The sequence below is a fragment of the Oncorhynchus tshawytscha genome, linkage group LG28, assembly GCF_018296145.1.
Source record: "Oncorhynchus tshawytscha isolate Ot180627B linkage group LG28, Otsh_v2.0, whole genome shotgun sequence".
Lineage (NCBI taxonomy): Eukaryota > Metazoa > Chordata > Actinopteri > Salmoniformes > Salmonidae > Oncorhynchus > Oncorhynchus tshawytscha.
Genome location: NC_056456.1, coordinates 41,563,390 through 41,576,193, shown reverse-complemented (window position 1 = coordinate 41,576,193; position 12,804 = coordinate 41,563,390). Strand labels below are relative to the sequence as shown.

At 43.2% G+C, this 12,804-nt stretch overlaps 1 protein-coding gene across 1 annotated transcript; it reads right to left on the bottom strand.

Moving 5' to 3' along the window:
- Nucleotides 1–4,049: 4,049 nt before the first annotated feature.
- cfap410 (cilia and flagella associated protein 410) lies at nucleotides 4,050–10,298 on the bottom strand. The gene is made up of 7 exons (XM_024392194.2): nucleotides 9,883–10,298; nucleotides 9,768–9,786; nucleotides 9,267–9,313; nucleotides 6,361–6,590; nucleotides 6,045–6,222; nucleotides 5,889–5,970; nucleotides 4,050–5,541 (listed from the first exon to the last, which is right to left on the bottom strand). Exons 1-7 carry the CDS (start codon nucleotides 9,957–9,959, stop codon nucleotides 5,242–5,244), a joined length of 933 nt encoding a protein of 310 aa, XP_024247962.2. The 5' UTR covers nucleotides 9,960–10,298; the 3' UTR covers nucleotides 4,050–5,241.
- Between the last annotated feature and the right edge of the window lie 2,506 nt (nucleotides 10,299–12,804).

Sequence of the window (12,804 nt, the reverse complement as noted above, 5' to 3'; positions counted from 1 at the left end):
GTCCATGTGGTAGTAGTCAGTCTGACACAAACACACTAATGAACTATGTCCATGTGGTAGTAGTCAGTCTGACACAAACACACTAATGAACTCTGTCCATGTGGTAGTAGTCAGTCTGTCCATGTGGTAGTAGTCAGTCTATCCATGTGGTAGTAGTCAGTCTGACACAAACACACTAATGATCTCTGTCCATGTGGTAGTAGTCAGTCTGTCCATGTGGTAGTAGTCAGTCTGTCCATTTGAGATGTTGAAGAGTTATTGTTTTTAAACGAGAAAGCGACCAAAAACCGGGTTCCCTTTTGTAATGGAAGACTTTGTATGGAAAACCAGGTTGCAGACAACATTCAATGTTGACATGGTCAGACTTTCACATGTAACAAGCACAAAAGACTAGCGCAGCAGACTAGCCAAAGGACTAGCGCAAAAGACTAGCGCAGCAGACTAGCCAAAGGACTAGCGCAGCAGACTAGCGCAAAGGACTAGCGCAGCAGACTAGCGCAAAGGACTAGCGCAGCAGACTAGCGCAGCAGACTAGCGCAAAGGACTAGCGCAGCAGACTAGCCAAAGGACTAGCGCAAAGGACTAGCGCAAAGGACTAGTTTAACAGAATAGTGCAAAAGACTAGCTTAACAGAATAGCGCAACAGAATAGCGCAACACCCTTCAAATGAAACATCAGGAAGCAAACCAAAGCCGCTATATTTTTCATGAAAACTGAACAGAAATGAAATCACGGAATAGCAGTAGAACTTCTAAATCGGTTACCATAACGCCAATGACTTTTCAAGCGCCAAAGAACCTAGAGGAAATGTCAGATTTACAAAGTAGGCTATTACATGATGACTGAATTTCACATTCGCAAATATTCAACCAAGACTTTGAACTTTTTGATATGGTTTGCATAGCCATTCTTGGCTTCGCATTTACTGGGAGATATAATAACTTGGAACATCTTTCCTACCGCTTTCTGTCTTTGGTGAGCTGTTCCACACAACAAAATAACATTATATTAGTCAAATGCCCTGAATACAACAGGTGTAGACTTTACCTTGAAATGCCCCGAATACAACAGGTGTAGACTTTATGCTTATTTACTAGCCCTTTCCCAATAATTCAGAGTTCAAAATTAATTAAATAATTGCTAAAAATAAAAGGAAATAGTAGCACAACGATAAACTCAACATGCAACAATTTCAAAGATTTTACTTGCAGTTCATATGAGGAAATCAGTCAAATGAAATACATTCATTAGGCCCTAATCTATGGATTTCACATGACTGGGAATAGATTCATTAGGCCCTAATCTATGGATTTCACATGACTGGGAATACATTCATTAGGCCCTAATCTATGGATTTCACATGACTGGGAATAGATTCATTAGGCCCTAATCTATGGATTTCACATGACTGGGAATACATTCATTAGGCCCTAATCTATGGATTTCACATGACTGGGAATAGATTCATTAGGCCCTAATCTATGGATTTCACATGACTGGAAATACAGATATCCTCAAAAAAAGGTTGGTGCTTGGATCAGAAAACCAGTCAGTATCTGGTGTGACCACCATTTGTGGTTACACTTATTAGGACCCCATTATTAGGGTGAGGCACATGGGCTATCGACAGCTTACTTCACAACATACACTTAGTATTACTTTCTTTGCTACAGTTTACATATCTCCCTGGCACATTACATCATTTATGCAGCAGCATACAATACATTTTTGGACTCACCTTGTTGTGTTGTGCTCACTTTTTCCCCTCTTAACTTTGCCTACTGTTCTGACTTGGTGGTGCACATGTAGCCTATAGCCTGTTTTAGAGAAATGTAATCATTGAATATTGTAAGAGCTTTCATTGTCTGCTTACATGCCCCCTTTATTTATCCTACGGTTCTGACTTGGTGTACAGGGAGAACACTGTAAGAACGGCCCATGTTCTGAATTATGTCGCTGTAGATTTCAAAAGTGCTGAACAAATAGTTATATTGACTACATCAGTCCTAGCTCGCTCAATGTCTTAATCAAAATTACGGATTGCCTCTTATCTGCTTGTCGTCCTCTCGAGTTTGTACATCTCAATTGTCAGTAGAAACCACATTTGATGAAGCAAGTCAGCCATATCAGCTATGTTTTTTTAAAGGCAGTAAATGAGGTGGAATGTTTTGCTGCCAGACAAGGCTCCGCTGATAGCCAGGTGTAGCAGTGGTAAGGATTCACTCCATGGTGCTGAACAGAAAGCTCTGCTGTTGGGACAGCTTTATGTAGGACCTAACAGTTTGTGGGCACCGTTATAGTGCAGTTAATGTATTGTTTAGGATTGTGTTGTGGCTTTGCTGGCATGCATCTAAAACTTTAAAAAAAATGTTTGCCCCGCCAAGATTTACATGCTAAAATCACCACTGCAAGAAGACCAAGACGAATGGATGCACTCATTGGCTACAAAATGTGAATGAAAATGACTCCGATGGTGAGGAAGAAATGAATCATGGTGACATCTCTGATGAGTATTCTTCTGATTCTAGGCCTCAACCTGAACTTACACCTCTGAGGCCTGAGCGCAATAAAGCCAGAACTGTGTGCATTGAGCAGGTGCCCACACCACCACCAAAAGAAACAGGAGAATTCTACAGGCTATTATCAGCACAAAATGTCATCATTGAGGGAGCCGGCCCTACATCTCCAGTAAGAAACTAAATCAGCAACACAACAGCTTTCATTGTTCATGTGACATGCTCCAACTGACTACTATCATATCAACACTTATATTCAAATCAAATGTATTTATAAAGCCCTTTTTACATCAGCTAATGTCACAAAGTGTTTATAAAGAAACCCAGCGTAAAACCCCAAACATCAAGCAATGCAGATGTAGAAGCACAGTGGCTAGGAAAAACTCCCTAGAAAGGCAGGAGTCTAGGAATAAACCTAGAGAGGAACTGTGGGTTTGCGCAACCGCCGAATTTCTGCACAAACGGTCAGAACCCATCTGAGAGAATCTAGGAATAAACCTAGAGAGGAATCAGGCTCTCATTATGCCATTATTGCTTTTGGGATGATTTTCACTGTTATCAAGCACACTTAGCACTTGTAATGATGTTTAGGCTACTGATGTTTTCGTTATAAAAATAAGCTTATACCGGGTTCCAACACCGTGACTTATACCGGGTTCCAACACCGTGACTTACGCCGGGTTCCAACACCGTGACTTTCTGTTTCATAGTTGTAACAAAGGCACTTGTCGATTACGATTTATTGAATGTACAGAACATGCTTTATTCATATATCCTCATAGGAGGCCCAGTAAAAAACAGAACATGTCCCCCCCCTTATGGAAAATCCGTTACAATGCCGAACTGCAGTCAGGTCAAGACGACGAGCTTCCCTGAGACGGTTTCTGAGTCTTTGCAGAAATTCTTTGGTTGTGCAAACCCGCAGTTTCATCAGCTGTCCTGGTGGCTGGTCTCAGACGATCCCACAGTTTCATCAGCTGTCTGGGTGGCTGGTCTCAGAGGATCCCGCGGGTGACAAAGTTGAATGTGGAGATCCTGGGCTGGCGTGGTTACACAGGGTCTGCATTTGTGAGGCCAGTTGGACGTACTGCCAAATCGTCTAAAACGATGTTGAAGGCAGCTTATGGTAGAGAAATGAACAAACTCTCTAGTAACAGCTCTGGTGGACATTCCTGCAGTCAACATGTCAATTGCGCGCGCCCTCAACTTGAGACGTTTGGCATTGTGTCATGTGACAAAACTGCACATTTTAGAGTGGCCTTTTATTGTCCCCAGCACAAGGTGCACCTGTGTAATGATCATGCTTTTTAATCAGCTTCTTGATATGCCACACCTGTCAGGTGGATGTATTATCTTGGCAAAGGAGAAAAGCTCACTAACAGGGAAGTAAACAAAGTTTGTGCACAAAATGAGAGAAATAAGCTTTTAGTGCATATGGAAAATGTCTGGGATCTTTTATTTCAGCTCATGAAACATGGGACCAACACTTTACATGTTGCATTTATATATTTTTTGGTTCAGTGTACATAAACAGTTGTATGCATGTATGTTGTCAACTCTTAAATTTAGTTTTTTTTTTTTTTAAATGCATTAAAGTGTCTCTTTATTTACACAAAGCAGTTTGCAAAAACACTCATTCACTGATTAAGGAAAGGCAGATAGCGACACGCTGCAGGGGAATAGATAGCGACACGCTGCAGGGGAATAGATAGCGACATGCTGCTAGGGAATTGATAGCGACACGCTGCAGGGGAATAGATAGCGACACGCTGCAGGGGAATAGATAGCGACATGCTGCTAGGGAATTGATAGCGACACGCCGCTAGGGCTTAGAAAGCGACGCCCTGCTAGGAAATTGATAGCGACATGCTGCTAGGTAATTGATAGCGACGCACTGCTAGGGAATTGATAGCGACGTGCTGCTAGGGAATTGATAGCGACGTGCTGCTAGGGAATTGATAGCGACGTGCTGCTAGGGAATTGATAGCGACATGCTGCTAGTGAATTGATAGCGACACGCTGCTAGGGAATTGATAGCGACGTGCTGCTAGTGAATTGATAGCGACATGCTGCTAGTGAATTGATAGCGACATGCTGCTAGTGAATTGATAGCGACATGCTGCTAGTGAATTGATAGCGACATGCTGCTAGAGAATTGATAGCGACATGCTGCTAGTGAATTGATAGCGACGTGCTGCTAGTGAATTGATAGCGACATGCTGCTAGAGAATAGATAGCGACATGCTGCTAGTGAATTGATAGCGACATGCTGCTAGGGACTTGATAGCGACATGCTGCTAGTGAATTGATAGCGACATGCTGCTAGTGAATTGATAGCGACATGCTGCTAGAGAATAGATAGCGACAACGATTAGCTCTGACTTCTCCCTTCAGTCTCCTCTATTTGGCTAAAAGCCTGTCACAACAATACTGAAGCGTGTGTGTACCAAGGTTTGGTGGGTGTGTGAGCCCGGAGTAGGGTAAAGTCCCTAGACGCTGATCTTGGGTCCGTTTTGCATTTCCCCCCACTAATGGGGAAGGTTAGGATTGGGGGAGGGGAAGCTGATCCTAGATCTGTACCTAGGGGAGCATGTGAACCCTTACCTCTCCCTCTGGTCACGGAGCATAAACATGACTTGTGTGTCTACCTCAGTGTTGGGTGGTTGCGTTAGTGTTTAAAGTCAACGGGAGTGTGTGTGTGTCTTAGTGTTGGAGTGTGTGTGTGTCAGTGCTCGATGTCGGTCGTTCTTTCTCTGGAGTTTATCAGTGTGTGTGTGTCGATGTTTCCATCTCCCTGCAGTGTGTGTGTGTCGATGTTTCCATCTCCCTGCAGTGTGTGTGTGTCGATGGTTCCATCTCCCTGCAGTGTGTGTGTGTCGATGGTTCCATCTCCCTGCAGTGTGTGTGTGAGCTTGGGGTGTGTGTGTGATCGAAGCTGTCTGTTCTGGGTTGCCGTGTGAACGATGCGTAGCTCCTCCTCCTCCAGATCTTTCAACAGCATAAGCACCGCCTCCAGAGTGTGGGACTGGAAACACACACACATCATCAATACATACCTACAAACAGTACATACATACATACACACATACAGTACATACATACATTTGAAATACATGAATGAAGACATAGTATGAATGGAAGACCCCATCACCAAATAGTTAGTGTATGGGTAGCAGAGGAGTGTCGTCTGGGTGTCGTCTGGGTAGCAGAGGAGTGAGTGTAGCAGAGGAGTGTCTGGGTAGCAGAGGAGTGTCGTCTGGGTAGCAGAGGAGTGTCGTCTGGGTAGCAGAGGAGCAGCAGGAGTGTCGTCTGGGTAGCAGAGGAGGGTCTAGCAGAGGAGTGTCGTCTGGGTAGCAGAGGAGTGTCTGTTACCTTCCTAGCTGCAGGTCGAGGTGATGGGGAGGAGAACTTGTCTCTAGGAATAGGCTTCATCCCCAACTGTTCCCGGATCTTACTGTAGAGGGTTAGGAGACAGGGTTTAGGAGACAGGGTTAAAGGTGTGTAACGTTGTGAGGGGGCGGGTCTTACTTGGTCTCCTCCATACTGTAGTTTAGGGGGTCGTTCTCTAATTCCGCCTCTGTCTGTCCATTGGTGGAGCTGACGTTCTCTGGCTGGCCACTGGTCGAGGACTGCTTCTGGGCGGCGGCAGGGGGTGTTATCTCCTCTCCCTCGTTTAGAGCGAAAACAAGCTCCTCCTCTGTCACCACTGGACACACACACACGTTACTACACACACAGTTGCAACAGCCCAAAACCTAAATCGGACCCCTACAGCTTGAGGATATAAGTACTTGAAGCATACTTCCCCAAAACACAAACATTGTCACAGCTGAAGACAACTGACCCTGGTTGTCCAGTTTGTGTAGGCGTGGCAGACATCGCAGCACGTTGAGACGGTATTGGCTGGGGACTGTTCCGCAGCAGGGATTCTCAGCCAACCAGAGCACTCGTAGGCGTGTGAGGGGGCGGAGATGGGACAGCTCTGAGAGAGAAGGGATGAGGTTCCGTCTGAGGTACAACTCACTCAGACACACACAGCCCGACAGAGATGACAGGGACAAGATGGAGTTCACACTGGAGAGAGAGGACCTGGTTAATGTAGGGTGTCGTCAAGGTTGATTTATCATATGCACAGCAGGCAGCGTAGTGTTACATTTAACCTTTATTTAACTAAACAAGTCAGGTTAAGAACAAATTCTTATTTACAATGACGGCCTACCCCGGCCAAATACAGACGACGCTGGGCCAATTGTGCGCCCTGCCCCAGATCTGGACTCCCAATCACGGCCGGTTGTGATACAGCCTGGAATCGAACTCGGGAGCCCATAATAGTGTACACAGTACAACTAAAGGTTAACTTGCATGCTCTCCTCTCAGACAGCGCACAGTGTGTGTGTGTTTGTGTGTGTGTGTGTGTGTGTAGGGCTGTGACGGTCATGAAATTTTGTCAGCCGGTGATTGTCAAGCAAATAACGGCTGGTCTCACGGTAATTGACCGTTAAATGTAGCCAATTTCAGAAAAACAGAATAGCATCCTCTGAATTGTCCTTATGTTAGGGCGCTGATCTGGCTGTGGGCTACAGTAGTTCATTTAGCAGACAAGATCTGCTTAGAATTGCGTGGTATTATTTTATAGCATGAAGAATACAATGGAACCAAGCTGAATAAAACAGAAAGAATATTTCCTCCAACAAGTTGAGGGAGTGACCTCATGCAGCTATTCTGTGTTGAGCGATTAACAAAGAGGCGGCAGGGTAGCCGGAAGGTTGCAAGTTCAAAACTCCCGAGCTGACAAGGTACAAATCTGTCGTTCTGCCCCTGAACAGGCAGTTAACCCACTGTTCCTAGGCCGTCATTGAAAATAAGAATTTGTTCTTAACTGACTTCCCTGGTTAAATAAAGGTAAAAAAAAAAAAAATGTTTTTAAATAGGTCCTCCTATCTGCTTCTTTTAGAGTTATTAATGTGACTTTAGTTGTTCCACAAACAGATAAATGTTTTGATGTTTAATACATTGTAAGGCTGCATAATGCGACTCTAATTATGATTTTTTTTAAATGTCGCTTGAAAGGCAGGAGCTCTGCTTTGTTTTTGTTTTTTGCGCAGGCTGTACACACTACATCAGTCTCACATTCCCAATTTGACAAGCACTTGATAATGCCTCGAATTTCACGGAGGTATCCCCTTTGTGTGGTCGTAATGCCCCCTAAAATACATGCCTTTTGCGGGCCAGTGGCCGTTGTGCCTTTCGGCTGAATATAATATTCATAATTCCCTTCTCCCGGCTGCGTGCCGAAGCACCTCTCACTCACACCAGTCACGTGATCTCACAGGCTACAAGTGAAGACAGACACAACTGCACGTGTCCTTATCCGAGGCGAATATTGAAGATATTGGATGAACTGTCCAACAAGATGATTAGGCCTAACGAACAGCAAAATCACTAGCCTATGTCAATCTACTATCCCCCATAGTACAACAGTTGACCTATTCTATGCCAGAAAGAAAAATTCCAAATATAGTCTTGGACAGTTGTGGGATGTGATAGATGCCACATTAATACAACCACTAGCATCAACAAACCTTCTATATGCAATGTGGCTGACGCAACAGATCAGAACGTTTAGCTTAAAATGTTAATAAACTATTAGGCTACTTCTTCACATTATAAGCTCAGCAATGTGCACACAGAAGAAGGCTATAAGCGCAAATGTTCAATTAGCAGGAAAACACCAGTGTCAAAGGTGATCGCAAATGCACTTATGCATGTAATGCTTTTATTATAAAGGTGAATTTTAATGGTTAGAATTATCTTCCCCAAACATGAAACTCACGTGCTACTTATGTATGTAGTTAGGCTCTACACCCCTTGTAAAGCAGATTATGTGCTTCATTTTAAGAAGTTATTTGGCAACTTTAGTTGTGATACAAACGTTATCTGCTCCCGAGTGGCGCAGCGGTTTAAGGCACCGCATCTCAGTGCTAGAGGCATCACTACAGAGCCTGGTTAGATTCCAGGCTGTATCACAACCAGCCGTGATTGGGAGTCCCATAGGGCGGTGCACAATTGGCCCAGCGTCGTCCGGGTTTGGCCGGTGTAGGCCTTCATTGTAAATAAGAATTTGTTCTTAACTGACTTGCCTAGTTAAATAAAGGTTAAATAAAATATATAATTCACAAGTGATAGGCTAATATTGTCAACCATCAGACTATTCTTGATTTATTATTGCCTTTAAATATACTAAATAATACATGTGTGAAATTTGTTTTGGTTTCAGAATGGACCCATTATCATGCACATGTCTCAGAACAGGGGCAGTGGGAAAAAATACATGTCATCTGTGCCCTTAAATAGTGAATGGAGGACGTTTTCTCGTGGTTCCTTTTCATGCCAGCCAGGTAGGCTATACTCTTGTTGTAAAGGGAAGCAATGTGCTTAATATTAGTAAAGTTGAGAAATAAATATAGTAGGCCTAGCCTATAGAAAGCTGATTGGATCCTCCTCTTTTTAATAGAGGCCATCACTCTGTTTTCTCACCCAATTGCATAGCCTATAGAAATATTGTGCAACATGAGTTCATAGGCTCTCATGAAGTGTTGATTAGATTTTCCATTATATTTACATTAATGTCAGAGTGATTAGAGGGACAATCATCATGCCATCATGACTCGTGACTGCCGATGTGGCGGTAATATGTTCACTGTAACAGCCCTATGTGTGTGTGTGTGTGTGTGTGTGTAGACAGCCAACCTGAGAGTCAGGACCTCGATGTGGGGTATCTGGGTAAATATGGAGATCTAGAGAGAGGAGGGATAGAGGGAGGAGAGGAGGGATGGATAGAGGGAGGAGAGAGAGAGGGGGAGGAGAGAGGATGGAGAGAGAGGATGGAGGAAAAAGGGAGAGAGGATGGAGAGAGGGAGGAGAGAGAGGACAGATGGAGGAGAGAGAGAAAGAGAGAGGAAGGGAGGAGAGAGGATGGAGAGAGGGAGGAGAGAGAGAGAGGAAGGGAGGGAGGAGAGAGGATGGAGAGAGAGAGGACGGATGGAGGAGAGAGAGAGAGAGGAAGGGAGGAGAGAGGATGAAGAGAGAGAGGACAGATGGAAGAGAGAGATAGAGAAGGAAGAACTTTAGAGTTGAGACAAAGCTAACTAGTTAGCTAGCTAACCACTTAAACATGGGATATTAAAATGATATTCTGTCAACCCAGAACAGCTAAAAACAAACATAGAAATTGAGAATACACATACTCACGTCTGTCAAGTTGCAGCCCCTGAAAGGGAAAGACAAAACATTGGACACATTAGAGAAATGAGGACAGTCCACTAACTATAGGATAGTTAGCTAACCCATCTAGCCTCCCACCTACCAGCAGTTGAGTTTCTTCACACTGTCCAGATCCGAGGCCTTGGCTTTGGCCAGGACCAACTTCCGTGTTAGCTTCATACTGCAGACGTGTTGTGGGTGATTATACGAATCTCTAATAACCAATTATCGATCCAAACTAAAGTATCGTGGCAATGCAGCTCCCATCAGATCATTTATAGCTACACAGCACACCTACAGGACCAGTAACGCCTGTGTGTGTGTACTGTGAACGGGCGGGCTACCGTGGCGTCTGTAGTTACCGACGTTACCGGACGTTACCATCCGGTTAACCATTTCCACTCTCACACTCACAAAGAGCAGATGGAAAGGTGTCACAGATGTACTTTAGAAGAAATGGGAGGGGGTCCTGCGTCGTCAGTGGGTCCCGCGGTGCATTCTGGGACAGGGCAAGTCCTCCAGAGAGACCGTTGGGCGCTTCCTCAAAAACACACAACATTAGTATGACTTCCGCCAACAACAACATTATGGATATATATATATATATATAATTTTTTACCGTGATGTGAGATAATTAAATTGTTCTCTGTAATCTCGTATCGTTTTGTAATCGTGACATGTACGTACTTTCGAGGAAAACAGTGAGGTTTTTGTCGACGTGCCAGTCGGATCGAGGAAACTCGGACATGTCTGCCTTGTTAGAGGTTAAACACGATGCGCGAGTCGGAGCCTCCTGACAACGCGACATCATACCCTGACTTTCACTAGGGATTTCATTTTTTACAAACTGTACTTATTGTGTTGAGCATCCAGAAACAATTTTGCATTTATTTTGGCAGTGTCTACATGTAAATATATATATATATATATATATATATATATATATATATATGGAATGATATTCATCGTTTTATAATTGTTAATATTGTTAATATGTTTAGTTTTTTTTAAATGGGAGAATGTGCTGCTCGATTTCCTTAATAATAATAAGGATAAAGAAAAACAATTGTATCTGCATATTTCCGTAATGGAAAGCTTACTCTATGAAGTGTGCGTGTGCAATAACTAAATGTGCCTTTGCACTCCTCTTAAACAACGCATTTAAAAAAATAAAAAAAACTTGGGCTAAGGGTAAAGTCTACAAAACGGAGTCCACTCTGTTCATAACAGATTCTAGTTTTGGGAACAGAAAACTGTATGGAGATCAAATGTTTCATCAATGAGAAAATGTGCAGAATTTCGGCCATAATCCATCTCGCTCCATCTTCTCCTACTGCGGGCCACTGGGGTTGCTCTCATCACCATATTTGGTAGTGAGTGGAAACACGAAAATACAGGAGATCTGATACAGAACACTAACCTATAGGTGTCTGGGGTAAATACAGGAGATCTGATACAGAACACTAACCTATAGGTGTCTGGGGTAAATACAGGAGATCTGATACAGAACACTAACCTATAGGTGTCTGTGGTAAACACAGGAGATCTGATACAGAACACTAACCTATAGGTGTCTGGGGTAAATACAGGAGATCTGATACAGAACACTAACCTATAGGTGTCTGTGGTAAATACAGGAGATCTGATACAGAACACTAACCTATAGGTGTCTGTGGTAAACACAGGAGATCTGATACAGAACACTAACCTATAGGTGTCTGTGGTAAATACAGGAGATCTGATACAGAACACTAACCTATAGGTGTCTGGGGTAAATACAGGAGATCTGATACAGAACACTAACCTATAGGTGTCTGTGGTAAATACAGGAGATCTGATACAGAACACTAACCTATAGGGGTCTGGGGTAAATACAGGAGATCTGATACAGAACACTAACCTATAGGGTCTGGGGTAAATACAGGAGATCTGATACAGAACACTAACCTATAGGTGTCTGGGGTAAATACAGGAGATCTGATACAGAACACTAACCTATAGGTGTCTGGGGTAAATACAGGAGATCTGATACAGAACACTAACCTATAGGTGTCTGTGGTAAATACAGGAGATCTGATACAGAACACTAACCTATAGGTGTCTGTGGTAAATACAGGAGATCTGATACAGAACACTAACCTATAGGTGTCTGGGGTAAATACAGGAGATCTGATACAGAACACTAACCTATAGGGGTCTGTGGTAAATACAGGAGATCTGATACAGAACACTAACCTATAGGTGTCTGGGGTAAATACAGGAGATCTGATACAGAACACTAACCTATAGGTGTCTGGGGTAAATACAGGAGATCTGATACAGAACACTAACCTATAGGTGTCTGGGGTAAATACAGGAGATCTGATACAGAACACTAACCTATAGGTGTCTGGGGTAAATACAGGAGATCTGATACAGAACACTAACCTATAGGTGTCTGGGGTAAATACAGGAGATCTGATACAGAACACTAACCTATAGGTGTCTGGGGTAAATACAGGAGATCTGATACAGAACACTAACCTATAGGTGTCTGTGGTAAATACAGGAGATCTGATACAGAACACTAACCTATAGGTGTCTGGGGTAAATACAGGAGATCTGATACAGAACACTAACCTATAGGTGTCTGGGGTAAATACAGGAGATCTGATACAGAACACTAACCTATAGGTGTCTGTGGTAAATACAGGAGATCTGATACAGAACACTAACCTATAGGTGTCTGGGGTAAATACAGGAGATCTGATACAGAACACTAACCTATAGGTGTCTGGGGTAAATACAGGAGATCTGATACAGAACACTAACCTATAGGTGTCTGGGGTAAATACAGGAGATCTGATACAGAACACTAACCTATAGGTGTCTGGGGTAAATACAGGAGATCTGATACGTTTTGCTCTATGAGATAATCTTCATTAGCTAACATCACTTTTTGTGAATTTTGAAGAATTGATGTAATAATGAAAATCATAAATCACATAAAGGCTTGATATTTCATAAAGGTCATGTTTCCTGACTG